General features: G+C 35.9%; 1 protein-coding gene across 1 annotated transcript in view; it reads left to right on the forward strand.

Annotated features, from left to right (window-relative positions):
• LOC128550994 (deleted in malignant brain tumors 1 protein-like) overlaps positions 1-17,818 on the forward strand; it is a 56,457-nt gene that overhangs the window by 26,865 nt on the left and 11,774 nt on the right. Inside the window, exons 4-8 of the mRNA XM_053531227.1 lie at positions 10,350-10,526; positions 15,850-16,006; positions 16,229-16,398; positions 17,182-17,338; positions 17,691-17,749. Coding sequence (XP_053387202.1) covers positions 10,350-10,526; positions 15,850-16,006; positions 16,229-16,398; positions 17,182-17,338; positions 17,691-17,749 — 720 coding nt within the window. The remainder of the gene's footprint in view (positions 1-10,349; positions 10,527-15,849; positions 16,007-16,228; positions 16,399-17,181; positions 17,339-17,690; positions 17,750-17,818) is intronic.

Below are 17,818 nucleotides of genomic sequence, written 5' to 3' on the forward strand. Positions count from 1 at the left end.
CATGACCAATCATCCTATGAAGTTTCAACATTCTGGGTCAAGTGGTTCTCTAGTTATTGATCGGAAATGGTTTTCAATGTTCAGGCCCCTGTGACCTTGACCTTTGAATGAGTGACCCCAAAATCAATAGGGGTCATCTACTCTTCATGACCAATCATCCTATGAAGTTTCAACATTCTGGGTCAAGTGGTTCTCTAGTTATTGGTCGGAAATGGTTTTCAATGTTCAGGCCCCTGTGACCTTGACCTTTGACGGAGTGACCCCAAAAACAACAGGGGTCGTCTACTTCAGGAGCCCTACAACCCTATGAAGTTTGAAGGTTCTAGGTGAAATGGTTCTCCAGTTATTGCTCGGAAATGAAGTGTGACGTACGGACGGACGGACGAAGGACGGACAGACGGACGGACAGGGCAAAAACAATATGTCTCTTGGGGGAGACATAATAAGCTACAAGTAAGAAGGATAATTTACAACATAAAATCTATGAGAAACATGCTAATCTTACCAAATTTGGTTTAAAAAGGCTTAAAAAGATGAAATTAGTTACAAGTTGACCAAAAATATGGGGCAAAGGTGCCATAGTTAAGAAATATCTTAAAATATCAGAATTTCACTCAAATCAGATTTGAAAATGACCTGATTAGCATCTTTTTCATAGGGTTAGTCAATAATCATTAAAATGAACATGATTAAATAACATAGGAATATAGATTGTATTATGGTTAAAAAATTTACTTTGTTTAATTAAGAATTTGCATACAGACATGACATATAAGCTCTATCATTAGATTTTCAAATAGACAGGCAGGGTTGCAAGCAACAAGGTACTTCACAGTTAACAGGTACACAGACATGTTATTTTAGTTCTTATGTAACTGTATTTATTATGAACATACATGTATAGTTTCAAAATCTGTTTTAACATCGTGAACACTTTTCCAAGTCCCCAAACCGTGAAAATTATGGCTAGTTTGTTTGTTTGTCAGTTTGACTGATACAAAGGTTAATTACACAAATGAAGAAATGCGGTAGAATTTTGATACCCGATCGCTTAATAGACACTTTTGTCGAATAATTAATAACATAATAAATTTATTTCTAATAGGACTATCAAATAGTTCAATTAAGTGAATTGATGATATAATAACGGAACTCCGTATAGTAGTTAACGGGTGGTTTCGTAATTTTCAAGCCTATTTTAACATATTATTATTGTAACAATTTGCGTTCGGGATCAGGTCATGGATGATTTGCAGCAAAAGAATATGTGTATTTCAATTTGTGCTTTCAGTTGTGTACTTTTTTTAACTATATTCTGGAGTGTGATGTTTGGTGCAGGTCTTAAGACGACGTACATAATGCTTTGGTTTTAGTTGTTTTAAACCTTGATGGGCTTCCCTAGTCGTTGAAGAGTTAGCTCCCTTATATAGTTTCGACGCCATTTGCTTTGCTTTACTGGGCAAATTTAGTCCATTTATGCGACCCTATGGTGTAAGTAATGACCCTTTTTGTTTTTCTACAATGAAATATGCATGTTTACGTTTAAAAGTTAATTAAAAAGAGTGAATGCTGAAAGTACAAAAAAAACATACCAATCACAAATATAAGGTTCACAAAAATAAGTCATTACAATTTACAAATATACTTGTAACTGGAACAACTGACACGTATTAGACCTTCCTGCTTGTAACTAGAGCTATCACTAAAGGTGATGAATGTAGCCCCCGCATGCACTGACACAGTACATTGCAATTTGACGCACACAAGACTGCATAATTATGTGGACTGTATGTATACAGTATAGTAACAAAAAACAAAGTCCCATAACTATGCAGAATATTTATCTAAAAGAACGTAACATGCACCATGCACAACTAGGGTTGGTACTGATCACTTGTGGGAAGTTTCATTAAATTGTGTGCAAGGGTTTGGAAGATTAGGCGCACACAAGACTGCATATGCAGACAGTATGTAGATAGTATGCTAACAAGAAACAAAGTCCCATAACTCTGCAAGTTTTGTCTTTGAAAGAACCTAACATGTCCCATGCACAACTACTGTTGTTACTGATCACTTGCGTGAAGTTTCATTAAATTGTGTCATGGGGATGAGGAGAGATGGTGCGCACAAGATTGTGTCTATGTATATAGTATAGTAACAAAAAAACAAAGTCCCATAACTCTGCAAGTTTTTTTTTTCTGAAAGAACCTAACATGCCCCATGCACAACTACTGTTGTTACTGATCACTTGTGTGAAGTTTCATTAAATTGTGTCAAGGGGATGAGGAGAGATGGTGCGCACAAGATTGTGTCTACGGATGGACAGACAGACAGACAACCTGAAACCAGTATACCCCCCTTACAACTTTGTTGTCGGGGGGTACAATAATACAAAACCTTTAGTCTGTTAAGCATTTAGCACAGTAATTAAACACCGAATCTTTTAAAACAGCACCATTCAATCTCTGGTAACATTTAGTGCATCTAATCTAATGACCCGGACAGATTTATATACCGTAGGGTACAGAGTTTAGCTTGGAATAAAAATATAATGCGATATAGCGTCTAATAATGCGGAAATTTGCTCATTTTAATTTACCTTTAAACATAAACATGCATATTTTATAGTGGAACAAGAGCCATGTTAGACATGGCCAATCCCCCCGCCGGGTATATTATAATTGAAGGCTAAAGTTCCTGGCAAGTTAGTGTCTGAAAGTATTAATTTTGGGGAAAGCTTTGAAGAACCGTTTAGATGTGGTCCGCATCAGGGGTTTTTAAAGATGTGGAAGAAAGAATAAGTCAGTAGTGAGGTGGTTGACTGCTAAATTTTATTAATTTTGATGAACAGTATAGCTATGATGTTTTTCTATATGGCTACTGTTAAAAGAAGGAATGGAAAGCTAACAGGGAACAAGAGTGCCAGAATGTCACAATATATGCCCGTCACAGCAACTTTCTTTACTCTAGCAGCTGTATTTGCAAATGGAATTTTAATTTTGTGGTTGTTTAGTAATCATTGTAAGTCTTTTGTTTTTCTAAGTCCACAAGAAACCTCCTTACCAGGTAGAGATATCTTAAAATACACCTAAAATTGGAAAGTAACATCTATGTTGTACCACAGAAAAGTAGTCTTGTTTATTCCCTATGGTCAATGATAAAAATGTTACAATATAAGTTATTTATAGTAACAACTAAGGGAAGTTAATCTTTAAAAAAAAAAAAAAAAAAAAAAAAATTGTAATTCCACACAAAAATCTTTACCAGGTTAGAGATTGGTCAAAATACACCTCAAAATTGGATGTAGCATGCATGTTGTACAACAGAAAAGTGGTCTCGATTTTTCCCTACGACTAGTTATGAAAAAGTTACAATAAAAGCTATTTAAAGTAACAACAAAGGGAAGTAATTCTAAAGAAGGGAACTGCGCATGACACTTCGTCTCATGATGGTGTATAATTGTGCCAAGTTACATCAAAATCCCTCCATGCATGAAGAAGAAATGCTTCGGACAAAGTCAATCTTGTATCTGACCTTTGGCCTCTAAGTGTGACCTTGACCTTAGACCTAGGGACCTGGATCTTGCGCATGACACTCTGTCTCGTGGTGGTGAACATTTGTGCCAAGTTATATCAAAATCCCTTATGCATGAAGAAGAAATGCTCTGGACAAGGTTTTTAGGGCTGGGTACCGCCTTGAAAAAAATACCGCGGTATACCACAGTTTTTTCCTAATTACCGTGGTATATACCACGGTATACCACCATATTTATCGTAAGACTTACAGCTATGGTAGTGGTCATAAAAATATTGAAAAACTCTCAGAAATACTTAATTTATTATGAGCAACAACCAAGACTAGTTATTTGACTAGAATTAAAGAAAAAAATACACTGGAATATTAACTTAAATAATGACTAGTTAGATTAATGACCCTTAGTATTTTTTACCAGCGTGTATTCGTCGGAAGACGCCATATTGTCTCTAGGGAAGCACTGGGTCACATGTATATAGGTCGCGCTTGTTTGAAGTTAGATTCGTGCACCCATTTGATAAACTAGTAACATTTACAAATAGTATGAAGGCTTCATCGTTTTCAAACAAAAAATAATAATTTTCGACTGAACATTTTCCATACTATTTATTTCTTTTTAATACATACAAATACATACCGGGATATTTTAAACTATCATCATTTAAACAAGGTCGGGACTTGCCGAATTTACCAGACTCAAAGTAAAAACAAGTGCGCCCATGACGTTATCCATCTATACGGAATAATCTGGAGGTTTTCGAAGGTTTTGATTGGGGATCACGCGGTCGATCATACATGTTCAATTGCACCATTGGGTGGTTATTTTTGGAAACAAATAATAGTAGCGTGGGAATTCCAGAGATATAAATCAGAAAATCATGCGTGGTGTCAATTGCTGTTACGGAAGGCTACATAGACAATGTAAATTAAAAATAAACAGAAGTAGGGATAATATTGATAAAATACCGGTATTCCCAGATGGTACCGCGGTATCGTACCACGGGAAGATGGTACCACAGTTACCGGTATACCGGTAATACCGCACACCTCTAAAGGTTTTCATTTTTGTATCCTTTGACCTCTAAGTGTGACCTTGACCTTAGACCTAGGGACCTGGTTCTTGCGCTTGACACTCCGCCTCGTGGTGGTGAACATTTGTGCCAAGATATATCAAAATCCCTCCATGCATGGAAAAGATATGCTCCGGACAAATTTTTTTAAGAAAATATGATAAAGGGGAATAACTCAAAAAAAGGCAAGGCAGAGTTATTGTTCTTGAACACTGCACTTCCTCCCAATGTGTTCTATCAGTGTATGAAGTTTGAAGAAAATCCCTCCAGTACTTTTGGAGTTATGCTCCGGACAATTTTTTTTTAAGAAAATAAGATAAAGGGGAATAACTCAAAAAATTGGCAAGGTAGAGTTATTGTTCTTGCACACTGCACTTCCTCCCAATGTGTTCTATCAGTGTATGAAGTTTGAGGAAAATCCCTCCAGTACTTTTGGAGTTATGCTCCGGACAAATTTTTTAAGAAAATAAGATAAAGGGGAATAACTCAAAAAATAGGCAAGGTAGAGTTATTGTTCTTGAACACTGCACTTCCTCCCAATGTGTTCTATCAGTGTATGAAGTTTGAAGAAAATCCCTCTAGTACTTTTGGAGTTATGCTCCGGACAATTTTTTTTAAGAAAATAAGATAAAGGGGAATAACTCAAAAAATTGGCAAGGTAGAGTTATTGTTCTTGCACACTGCACTTCCTCCCAATGTGTTCTATCAGTGTATGAAGTTTGAGGAAAATCCCTCCAGTACTTTTGGAGTTATGCTCCGGACAAATTTTTTAAGAAAATAAGATAAAGGGGAATAACTCAAAAAATAGGCAAGGTAGAGTTATTGTTCTTGCACACTGCACTTCCTCCCAATGTGTTCTATTAGTGTATGAAGTTTGAAGAAAATCCCTCCAGTACTTTTGGAGTTATGCTCCGGACAAAGATCGTTGCGGACGCACGGACGGACGGACGAACGCACGCACGGACGGAGAGCATTTCTAATATCCCCTTCGCCTTTGGCGGGGGGATAAAAAACAAAACGAAACATAACTTACACCAAGGGGCCACATAAATGGACTAAATTACAAAAAATAAACTCGCCGAGGTTAGCATTGCAAATGGCGTGAAACTAATTAAGGGAGCTAACTCTTTAACGACTACTCAAGCCCATCAAGGTTCTAAACAACTAAAACAGTTTTCCATAGCACTATATGCAGGTCTTCTAAAGACCCGTACCAAACATTACAATATGCACTGATCAATAGGGCGTTTTCAGGGGTTATATTCTGTCGTCGGTGTTTGTAAATCAGAGCTGCTCATCGTAATGATGTCACCGATGAATGTGAAATCTTGTTTTAGTTTGTTCAGTTTGGCGATTTGTCCTTCAGGGCTAAGACTTTGTAGACAGTACTGGAAAATTAGAGCCAGTCATTGTAATGACGTGGGGGATGAATGTGGGATCTTTTCTTTGATGGTTCCGTTCCGTTCCGCAAAGTACCATTAGCTATATAGGTAATGGTATTTTGCGGAACGGAACGGAACAAGAAATATTTTACTTGATGTGATTTCAGCTTGTACCACAGACAACCAACAGACTAGTTTCAAGCACTGCTTCTGTAGCAAATACGTTTTGCAAGCATTGGCACCCATTCTCAGTTTCTAATTTTGTATATAGTACATAGAATCAGAGTAACACGTATACACCTACAATCTGTAAGTGAAAAGAAGAATGATCTTGTTGTAATCTTCAAGTAAGGATTACATCTGACACATTATGATTTAACTTCTGGTGATATTTATAACATATTCAGACTGGTCAGTTCTACATTAGATGCAGCTGAGCTTTATTCCTGACTTGGTTCCGTTCCGTTCCGCAAAGTACCATTAGCTATATAGGTAATGGTATTTTGCGGAACGGAACGGAACAAGAAATATTTTACTTGATGTGATTTCAGCTTGTACCGTAGACAACTAACTGACTAGTTTCAAGCACTGCTTCTGCAACAAATACGTTTTGCAAGCATTGGCACCAATTCTCAGTTTGTAATTTTGTAGATAGTACATAGAATCCGAGTAACAAGTATACACCTACAATATGTAAGTGAAAAGAAGAATGATCTTGTTGTAATCTTCAAGTAAGGATTACATCTGACACAGTATGATTTAACTTCTGTTGATGTTTATAACATATTAAGATTAGTCAGTTCTACATTAAATGCAGCTGAGCTTTATTCCTGACTTGGTTCCGTTCCGTTCCGCAAAGTACCATTAGCTATATAGGTAATGGTATTTTGCGGAACGGAACGGAACAAGAAATATTTTACTTGATGTGATTTCAGCTTGTACCGTAGACAACCAACTGACTAGTTTCAAGCCCTGCTTCTGCAACAAATACGTTTTGCAAGCATTGGCACCCATTCTCAGTTTCTAATTTTGTAGATAGTACATAGAATCCGAGTAGCAAGTATACACCTACAATCTGTAAGTAAAAAGAAGAATTTTCTTTCTGTAATCTTCAAGTAATGATTACATCTGACACATTACGATTGAACTTCTGGTGATGTTTATAACATATTCAGATTAGTCATTTTTTACATTAGATGCAGCTGAGCTTTATTCCTAACTTGGTTCCGTTCCGTTCCGCAAAGTACCATTAGCTATATAGGTAATGATATTTTGCGGAACGGAACGGAACATGAAATATTTTACTTGATGTGATTTCAGTTTGTACCGCAGACAACAAACTGATTAGTTTCAAGCACTGCTTCTGCAACAAATACGTTTTGCAAGCATTGGCACCAGTTCTCAGTTTGTAATTTTGTAGATAGTACATAGAATCCGAGTAACAAGTATGTACCTACAATCTGTAAGTGAAAAGAAGAATTTTCTTTCTGTAATCTTCAAGTAATGATTACATCTGACACATTACGATTGAACTTCTGGTGATGTTTATAACATATTCGGATTAGTCATTTCTATATTAGATGCAGCTGAGCTTTATTCCTGACTTGGTTCCGTTCCGTTCCGCAAAGTACCATTAGCTATATAGGTAATGGTATTTTGCGGAACGGAACGGAACAAGAAATATTTTACTTGATGTGATTTCAGTTTGTACCACAGACAACTAATTGACTAGTTTCGTGCACTGCTTCTGCAGCTCATGCAAGCATTGACACGCATTCTCAGTTTCAAATTTTGTAGATAGTACATAAAGTTACAATTATATTGATACAGCTACAATTAAACTGTAAGTGAAAAGAAGAACAGTCTTCATTTGTCACTAACATGCGACTAACCAGGGCAATGAATCGAATGCGATAGGTTATTTTTTGTCAGAGATGGTGGTCTGATTAGTTTGAAAGCATTGTTTTTTAAATTTTGATTATACCCCGTGGGGTGCCTCTTAACTTGTTCCGTTCCGTTTCGTTCCGTTCCGCAAAGTACCATTAGCCTATTGGCGGGATCATGGAGCGGAAAAAAACACACTAATAAGCGTTTTGATTACGTTGAGTTGTCAATCCGCGACCCTGTCTTTTGTGTAAGTTCTAAACTCTCGACCTTTCGTCCTGCGATCCCGCTATTTAGCGAGTTTTCTCTCCGCACTTTTAATTTAAGCCGGAGTGAAAACACGAGAACCAAACAGTATAAATGACGGGGTCGCATTACGAAAACACGATAATTGGAGAATCGACGAAAACAGAGCGCTCTTTAGCGTCTTTTTGCTCCGCGATACTGCCATCATGTCATTTAAATTGGGGTGCGGTGCGAAAAGGCGATTATTTCGTTGTTTTTAAAATTTTCAAACTAAAGACCTTTTAAATGAATAACGTCTTGTGATCCCAACATAACTATATTAAAGATAAGTTATGGAACGCCGCAGCTGTCTTATGTCGGGACGTTTCATGTTATCATGTCAAAGTATGGTGTTAACTTGTCAAAACAGTGTCTTATTATGTGAACTAGACATGTTATCTGCTCAAAATATGGTGTTAACCTGTCAAAACTGTCTTATTATGTTAAAAAGCTATCATGTCAAAAGATAATAGGTAAGGGTAGATTTCTCGGAAGCACAGAACACCTAAACACAGCCTCAGAGCCACACATTTGCCAAAACAACCGGGCCAAAACGTCTGTGGCCAAAACGTCCGTCCTCCATCACAGACACGGGTCCAGTGTATTAATAGAGTTGTTTCAATTTGGACAGTACTATTAATTATGAAAAGGGGTGCATACCAAAAAAATACTGGCTGAATGGCAGACAGTGCAGATCATGATCAGTCTGCATGATCTACACTGATTGCAAAGGAAGAACCAATCGTGTCCAGCATGGTAAGGGTTAAGTATTTCCTTTTAAAAGTATAAGTCTTATTTCTATACTTCTTTTTCTTTAAAGCGACCGGCCTCCAGATCGTTCGACAACAAAAATACTTTTTAGATATCTTGAAAAAAGCTATATTTCTTATGAAGGCTTCAAAACTAATTACTGACGAAACAAAAGCTCATATTCTAATGTTCATACTATGTGAAAGAAAGCGCGTATAGAGGAAGTATATACGCTTTCTAAATATTTTAGATAAAACATTCATATTCTTGAATATTTATTTTATTTACAGACAGTTTCTTGTGCGTAAATATTTCTGTTCTGTACATAGATATACATTAGCATGTTTCATGTATTAATAATATAAATTTTCGACTTGTTCCGATTTTCACTTTAATAATTATCTAAACCTCCCGCCTGGTAAATGCATCAGATAATGACTAAAGCTGTTAATTATCGATTTTCCCCAGTGTTACTACAACAACAACAGTTAGTACGGAAATCAACGAATTCGTCCGGTAGCGATGATATCGGGTTATTGGTTTTATTGATTTTTATGATAGGTGGATCTGTCCCGCTTTATCGGTTTCGAGATGTTACTAAAAGTTGGTAATGTCTTTCAAGGAAGAAAAAATCAGACAGATGACAGTTTTGTAAAATACATGTTTCACTCCCATTTTGAAATAAACGTATCCACTTCTTAAAGGAGTTCCCAAAATAAAGAAGTCTAAAGTTTTATGTATAAATGCCCATGAGATTGGGTCGAATGCTTGCTGAAATCCTATGGAGAGCAGCAAGCCAGGTATATTTTTGAGAGTTAGTTTCAAACATTATGTCGTAAATAAGTCTGATGTTTTCCCAATTAAATCTACCGGCTACGAAACCTTTTTGATCTTGATGGATAAGTTTATCCAAGACTCATTTTAATCGAAAAACTACCCGCATCTAATGAAAAATAAAGTGTTTATAATTGACGATAGCAGGAGAAAGATACCGTTTTTATGTTTTTTTATCTTCCTAATTCATTTTTTTGGTCAGTAGCTTTGTTTTTCTTTTGTTTTCAGGAAAACTTTTTTGAGGTCAATTTGCAAAGAAAAGTCCTTTTTATCTGAGAAAATCCCCATATATATGTTGTTTTTTTTAAATATCAAGTAGACTAAGACTGCATATGTGCATTTACTGTGTATGTACATGTTTTTACTGGAGATCAATATATAGATCGTTGTATTATATAAATTCATATTGTTTTGTAAGTTTAATCGGTGGATGGCTCTCCGACCCCTATTATACTATTCACGAGGATAATAAACGAGGTTACCATCTGGGCCTAAGAAAAGTACCGAAATTTGTATATTTTCTGTGATATTTTAAACTTTAAATATGCATGTTATACAATAAACTCTGCCAACGTAAAACTTGTTAGATGATGCCAAATTGTATCGCTTCATTTAAGTTCTGCAGCTGCCTATAGTAGCGCACATTTTGGGCGAGGTTCTGGACCGATTTGGTTGGATGATCTCGGATGCAATGGTAATGAAGCAGATATTGACCAATGCAGCAAATATGGTAACAAGTGGGGTATGCATAACTGTAACCACAATGAAGATGCAGGTGTAAGCTGTGGTAAGATAACATTTATTTGAGAGAGGGAGAGAGAGGGAGAGAGAACATGGTTTCTTAACGTGTTACAAGAAAAACTAAAAGTTGAAATAGATTGACGAAAATTAATTGTTTGGCTTTAGCATTTTAATATTCTAATTAATAAAACCTGATTATCTTATATAACACGTTTCTTTCATAGTTTACCTATGGTGAGGAAACGTACAACAGTTATAGCTCAAAAGTGATAAGCAAAGCCGCGTGAGGTTCGATGTTATTTAATTGTTTTGTTTAAGAAATAATATACTAAAAGTAGATCTTATCTCACTTTGCCGTTGAATAAAATCATTGTTTGGAGTTCAGATGCGAAGAAATTATATCATGATATAATAATACGCATCTGAACGACAAACAATGATTTTATTCAAGAGCAAATCACTAAAGGAGATATATTATTTCGATTCTAACACGTTTCCAAGTATTTTTAAGTACATCTTTGACGCCATCCATATAATATTTGCCTCTTTTCCGTAGGTTTAGTTTCCCGCGCGCCGATATGCCATTTGACGCTATGACCTAATAATTGTGACGTCGGAAAAATGAATTGTTGTGTAATAACACAATTTTCAGCCTTCTTTGTTTAATAGGTCGTGTAATATATTCATTCTAAATCGGCTTTATCATGTGCAATACTAAATCAAATCTATTATTCAAACATATACGACGCAGAAACTAACTTTGTCACCTTTTCGGTGTTGCGATGCGATTCTTACGGCGTGCTGACAGAAAAAAGTAAATTTTAAGCGGTTTCTACGCTACATTAAGCAGTAATGAAATAATATTTATATGCAGCAGAGTGATGCGTGTCTTCGTATTTGTAATTCGTCTATTTCTGTAAAAGCCTCTAGTTACAAAACAATTGGGTCATCTGGAAAATACTGAGCTATACCCGAAGAAATCATTAAATGAGAAATGTTTTATGAGTGAGCTAGAGAGTTGGATCTTACGGCGAATCAGCACAAAAATATCACATATCTCCGAGAAGAAAATAAATTGTAAAAGTGAATTGAAAAACATCAGAAAATGATTTTACAACGAACTGATGCTTTAGAGTATGACCATGTATATATTAACGTTTCGTTACCGAGCCGCTATCTTTTACTTCGATAAAACAATCTTTTATTGAACATAATCATATCATCCATTACATCAAATACAAACGAGAGATAAACAATGGAAATTGACTTACTGCGCAGGGATAGATAAATTGCGTACCAGGTACAGCAGATATATATTGTGAACAATGAGATTGTGATAATAATCAACCATTGCATACGATGTAGGGACCTTTGAGGGTTACAATAATAGCATTGCCCGTGCGCCCATCCGTATATCTGTTTTCGTTCGTCTTTCCAGAGAAATATCGGTTATGATCGAATATACTGATTTGATATTATGAGCGAGTGTGTGCAACATAACCTACATGAGATCTTTAAAAGTAAGGATCATATCTGAATATTGTTTTCAGCTGAAAAATATAAATCTGACATTATATGCTTACGATTGTTTCCCTTTTTATTTTTCATTATTACTTGAGTATGGATATCTCATGGGCCCTTATGTGAAACAACATGTCTATTTTTCAGAGGGAAAAAAGTCCCCAGAAAATATTGCATGCATTACTGATAGGACTACATACCCATTGAAATGAACATTGCAAGTAAAAACAACCTTGCAACAACTACCATGTCTGTTTTAAGGCATCGCCACTGTGGCGACCATTTTACGCAAAATTTTACATGAAATTTTCATAAAATAAAAGGTGATTAAGTGGTAACAATAAAGTCAATAGTTTTGTCACAACTATGTTCTAAATATCTATTTGAACATATGCACGTAAAATGATTTGCATTTCACTACCTGTATTATGCCTCTATTCGATATTTTTCTCTGGCCAAATGACAGAATTTTGCAGTCTTGCATGTAGTCAAACTCAATAAATATTCAATTATGTAAAACATTAATTACAGCCAATTGTGAAGCAGACCGTGAAGAACACAGTATTAGGAATTTATTTTGAAATTTGAAGAGTGTGTTCGATTCGGTCAGTTATATCAACAGGTGATACTATAGGTTGACTGTACAATGAAAAACTATCTTATCTCCCAATATAAATCAATAGAGTTAGTGTAGTGTTGCAGTGAACATTTGATGTGTACTACTGTGGTCAGTAATGCATGTACAAACAACATTTAAAATTAAATTTATATGGGGTTGCCTTTTTGTGTCAAATGCAACAACCAGGAACAATTTCGACAAAAATGCCATAAGATTTTGCAGTAAACATATTGTACTTCAAAAAGAACTAAATTTTGTCTTTGTAAATATGTGTTTTAATGGAGTTTGACTGCCCATAAGATTTCAATATTTTGGGGCAATCTTTCGGTCTAAACAAGACTCAAACATTTTACAAGCGGAGTATGTACTATAAATCATTATGTGCTTCTATATTGATGATAATTTGACCAACTGTTAATGCTTTAGTGCAATTTTCAAGAGAAAAATACTCGGCCCGAAAAAATGAACTGCTATAATTGTGAGTGGCGGCACCTTAAATCTAGACACTTAGATATACATAGAAAAGTATGCAGCCGGGTGCACAGTTAGACAAGACTGAAACAAATTTCGTTTGTTGCATGGGGCGTAGCTGCACTATGTATACAGCCAAAGAACTAAAATACATTTATTTTTATTTTTATAGCTCTTTGATACAGCGGAAGATGTAACCGAGTATGAGTAATGAATATTTCTATATATAGTTAAAGTTAGCTGCCTTGTACGACAATTACCGTAAAGTTCTCATTTAAGATATCATGTGCACAAAAAGTTCAATTCAAAAAGAAATGTCGAAGAAAACCCATTTATTATTTCAGAACAAACATGTTTTACTTACATTTAGAATATCAAATGTCTCTGTTACATTCTTGAATATTATTTTTGTTTTATCATCATTCAATGTTTTTCGTTTAAGTAGTAGCAATATAAAAAATGACTGAGAACCAGAAGGCCTCAAAGGGTATACAAGTTAACGACTATATATAAGATTTAAGAAATAGTAAGTTCCCAAACGTGGTTTATCGTAGAATAACCCGATAACCCGAGTTTTGAGTTCTTATGCGAAAGAATATATCACGACGGCCGTATATTCTACGATAAATCACACTTGGGAACTTATTATTTCGATTCTAACACGACATGCTGGTATCAATAGTGTAAAAATCAATAAAAAAAGGTAACTACCGTGCAACGCAACTGGATCGGATGACGTCATTGCACGCGAGTGGTTTATTGCAGAATAACCCGAGACCAATTTTGCTCTACATGTATGTAGGTTATTTGCTGGTCGTGTTAGAATAGTCGTTAACTTGTACTTGTATACCCTTTTGAGGCCTTCTGGTTCTCAGTCAATCACTTTTGAGCTATATCCGGTACGCTTCCCAAACGTTTTGCCAAAAATGAATATTTGTTTTCTTTATCTCCAAACGTCCATGAGGAAAGCTACGCTTGCTTTGTGTTAAGAAGCAGCTCTTCGAATATGAAGTGTTTCAGTAAGTTCTCGACCCCGGTGCTCATTGTATATAATGCGATATCCTTAATAACTTAAATCTTCGGATGCCAAGTCAGACTGTACGTAAGTGTTTAAGGGAATGGCAAAACTCTCACTTAAATGAACACATGTGCCATGGTAGGTGCACTTATCATTTTCGTTTGATTTTGCATACAAGAGGTGTCAAATAGATTCTGTCAATTGTCTTCTTTTGCCTAAATTATCAATCAGATCAAGATCTTTTTCACATCATCTTCCTGCACAGAACAGACTTTTGAAGTCTTACTATCCGTGACTTTAAATGCGGTAAAGTAGTTTACCCTTTGTATACTGTTGAGACACTCAAATATTGCGGAATCAAGAGCACTTCTAGTGGCAAAGCGTTTTTTGTATAGAAAGGGAAAAATGCCGATTTCAAGAGGCAGATAACTCTTTTTCATTATCGGTGACCTATGACTTTTATTGCATATTTTTGTTTCTTAGATGATTGTCTTTCAATATCCAAAGTTTGAACAAATTCTATTACTGGGGAATATTTCGCCCATCTCAGATACAGGAATTCTAGCATACGCCTTTAAGTCAGGTGAATAATGTGGTTGCTTAAAATAATGTGGTTGCTTAACCTAAATAGCCTTTCCTTGTTCTAAGAAATACTATACAGTTTGACTTTTGTATGTAAACGCATTGTCATGAATAAGTTCTATGCTTTTAAACACCTTTACCTGGGCCTTTATTTTGATAGAATGTTTTGACAGCTGTAAGTATTTTATGATTGTAGAAGTTGCCTGTGATGGTTTTACCCTTTTTGTAAGGAATTTGTACAACGGTGCCACTAGAATTGAAGGAATTAACATATACTGGCACTTTTGTAATGAGCGACCTTGCCCGACTCAGCCATTGTTATTTGTTATTTATACGTCGCCAAAAACTCAAGTTTCATCGCACGTGTGCAGTTCAGGCATTTTCTTGGGTTAACAATTTTCATAATTTTTCAGCAGTTTTTTTTGCGCAATCTAAACCCAATTTTCGGTTTTAAACAATCAAAAACGTCCCTTCTGAAATGCCTACAGCATTAGCTACTTAGGAAATAGTATAGCGACCATCTTCTTTTACAATACTCCAACCGACATCAATGATTTGCTTTGTTGCTGTAACATCGGTGGGGTGGGGGCAGGGGTGGGGGTCAAATTTAGTCTTAAGTAATGAGCTGTATGCTATATATACAATACAGAAGAACCTTTTAAACAAAGTCTAATTGGAAGGTATACATAACAGAATTTTTTGTCATGATTCATCTTACATTTGTAGAAGTTTATCATTAGTTTTCACCATCTATCAAATTTACTTTTCATCTCTCATTTCTGCATATGCATTGATTTTGAAAGGCTAACAACACATTGTAGTGTGTAACTAACTATTCATTTCTTACCAATATTTGAGCTTACAGATTCTAGTGTTTATGTTTATTGTCGTAATAACGGTACAAAAACTCGATCTTAAGACGTAAGAATGTTTCCTTTCTGATAGGTAAACAAAAATAATACGGTCCCGTTTTTGGAAAAAAACGAAATATGTTTTTGTCATTCGTCGGAAATTAAAAATGTGGCGTCACCTTAACTCGATTTAAGGAACTAAACGAAAAATTCATCAATATTTCACATAACGGTGCCCCTTATACAGATTTTTTCAAGCCATTTTAGTTCGACGGGTCTTTTTATACTTCTGCACTGTTCTTTGCAGATTATACACACATGGAAGTAAGACTTATAGGCGGCGGAGGTAATTATGAAGGCACAATTGATATAAACTATGCCAGACAGTGGGGCACTATTTGTGACAGGCGATTCACTAACGATGATGCAAATGTAGTCTGCAAAATGGCTGGCTTTAATGGCGGGTATTGTTTTGCCATATTTTATAAAAATATCTAATATTACCATAATAATAATCAACAATAACAAATATAATAGCCAGTACATGCCATTACGTTTATGATGGCTGGTAAATGAATCTCAAGACTGAGTACAATATCATTATCTGCAATAATTTAAACTCTATATTTAAACACATATAACGGACAATTAAGGGAACATTGATGTTTTTACTCTTTTCAATAAAGTGTTGCAGTAAAAGGTGCCAAATTCGGTGAGCTGGACTACGGTCGGGTTTGGGGAGAAGCACTCAACTGTCAAGGAACTGAACCAATTATAAAACAGTGCAGCAGATACTCTTCTGTCTTTGGAAGCTCGACAACGTGCAATCATTCCATGGACGCTGGAGTTATTTGTGGTACTGTTGTTTAATTTGACTTTATTGCGCATTTTACGCACACTGAGATACTTTAAAAACGCATCTTATCAAATTAATTGCAAAAAATGGGTTCATGTACGGTCGCCGTTAGTGGGATTTCGATCATAAGCGCATGAAACTAACTCTTTTTGTTAATATATCACTGACAAAATGATGTTTTGTACATGTAAAAAGTAATCATTATGACTCTCCCATACAATGGCGAGACATATTGTTTTTGCTTTTGCTGTCTGTCTGCCCGTCCGTCCGTCCATCCATCATTGCGCATTAAGCTTGTCCGGCTTTCAGAAGTCAAACTGCCGGCCGGATTTCGACGAAACATAGAAGGAGTGATCAGTACCAAGCCTAGTTGTGCATATCGCCGGAACATTTCGCTTCGCTTCACAAAATGGCCGCCAGAGCTAAAAATAGAAGACTCTTGTACGGCTTTACAGGTCAAATTGCTGACTGGATTTCGACGAAACATCACAGGAGTGATCAGTACCGACCATAGTTGTGCATATCGCCGGTATGTTCCGCTTCGCTGCACAAAATGCCTGCCAGAGCTAAAAAAAAAGAAAGAAAAATCTTGTCCGGCGGTCACAGGTCAAACAGCTTGCTGGGTTTCGACGAAACTTTACAGGAGTGATCAGTACCAAGCCTAGTTGTGCGTATTTCCGACACGTTCCGCTTCGCTGCACAAAATGGCCGCCAGAGCTTAAGGTATACTTAGATGGGGAGACATACGTTTTTGTGACAAAAACACCTTCTAGCTTTATTTAGACCACACCCCAGTACGACTTGTTGGGGGCCAATACCCGTATGAAGGACGCCTTGAAGTATATCATAATGGAGCGTGGGGAACAGTTTGTAAAACAGGATTTGATGCTTCTACAGATGGGGTCGCGTTTTGTGAAATGCTTGGATACAATTACACAAAGTAGGGATTTAAAGAACGTCTTATATTTACATATATTAAACCAACGTAAGCATATAACGTTGCTTGACCGAAACTGTTTATAATATGTACTAACCCGAATGAAACAAAACAAAACGTTAAACTGACGCACATGTAGAACACGAACATCAGAACCATAAATTGAATAACCTTTAGCGTGAAACCATCTATATATTAAACCATTAAGATTCCGTTAAGATAAGATAAGATAAGATAAGATAAGATAAGATTTATTTAAAGTCGGCAAGACTTTGTACTTGTTCGATGTCTTGCCGACTTTAAATAAATCTTATCTTATCTTATCTTAACGGAATCTTAATGGTTTAATATATAGATGGTTTCACGCTAAAGGTTATTCAATTTATGGTTCTGATGTTCGTGTTCTACATGTGCGTCAGTTTAACGTTTTGTTTTGTTTCATTCGGGTTAGTACATATTATAAACAGTTTCGGTCATTTAATC

Source organism: Mercenaria mercenaria, chromosome 19, assembly GCF_021730395.1.
Source record: "Mercenaria mercenaria strain notata chromosome 19, MADL_Memer_1, whole genome shotgun sequence".
Classification (NCBI taxonomy): Eukaryota; Metazoa; Mollusca; class Bivalvia; order Venerida; family Veneridae; genus Mercenaria; species Mercenaria mercenaria.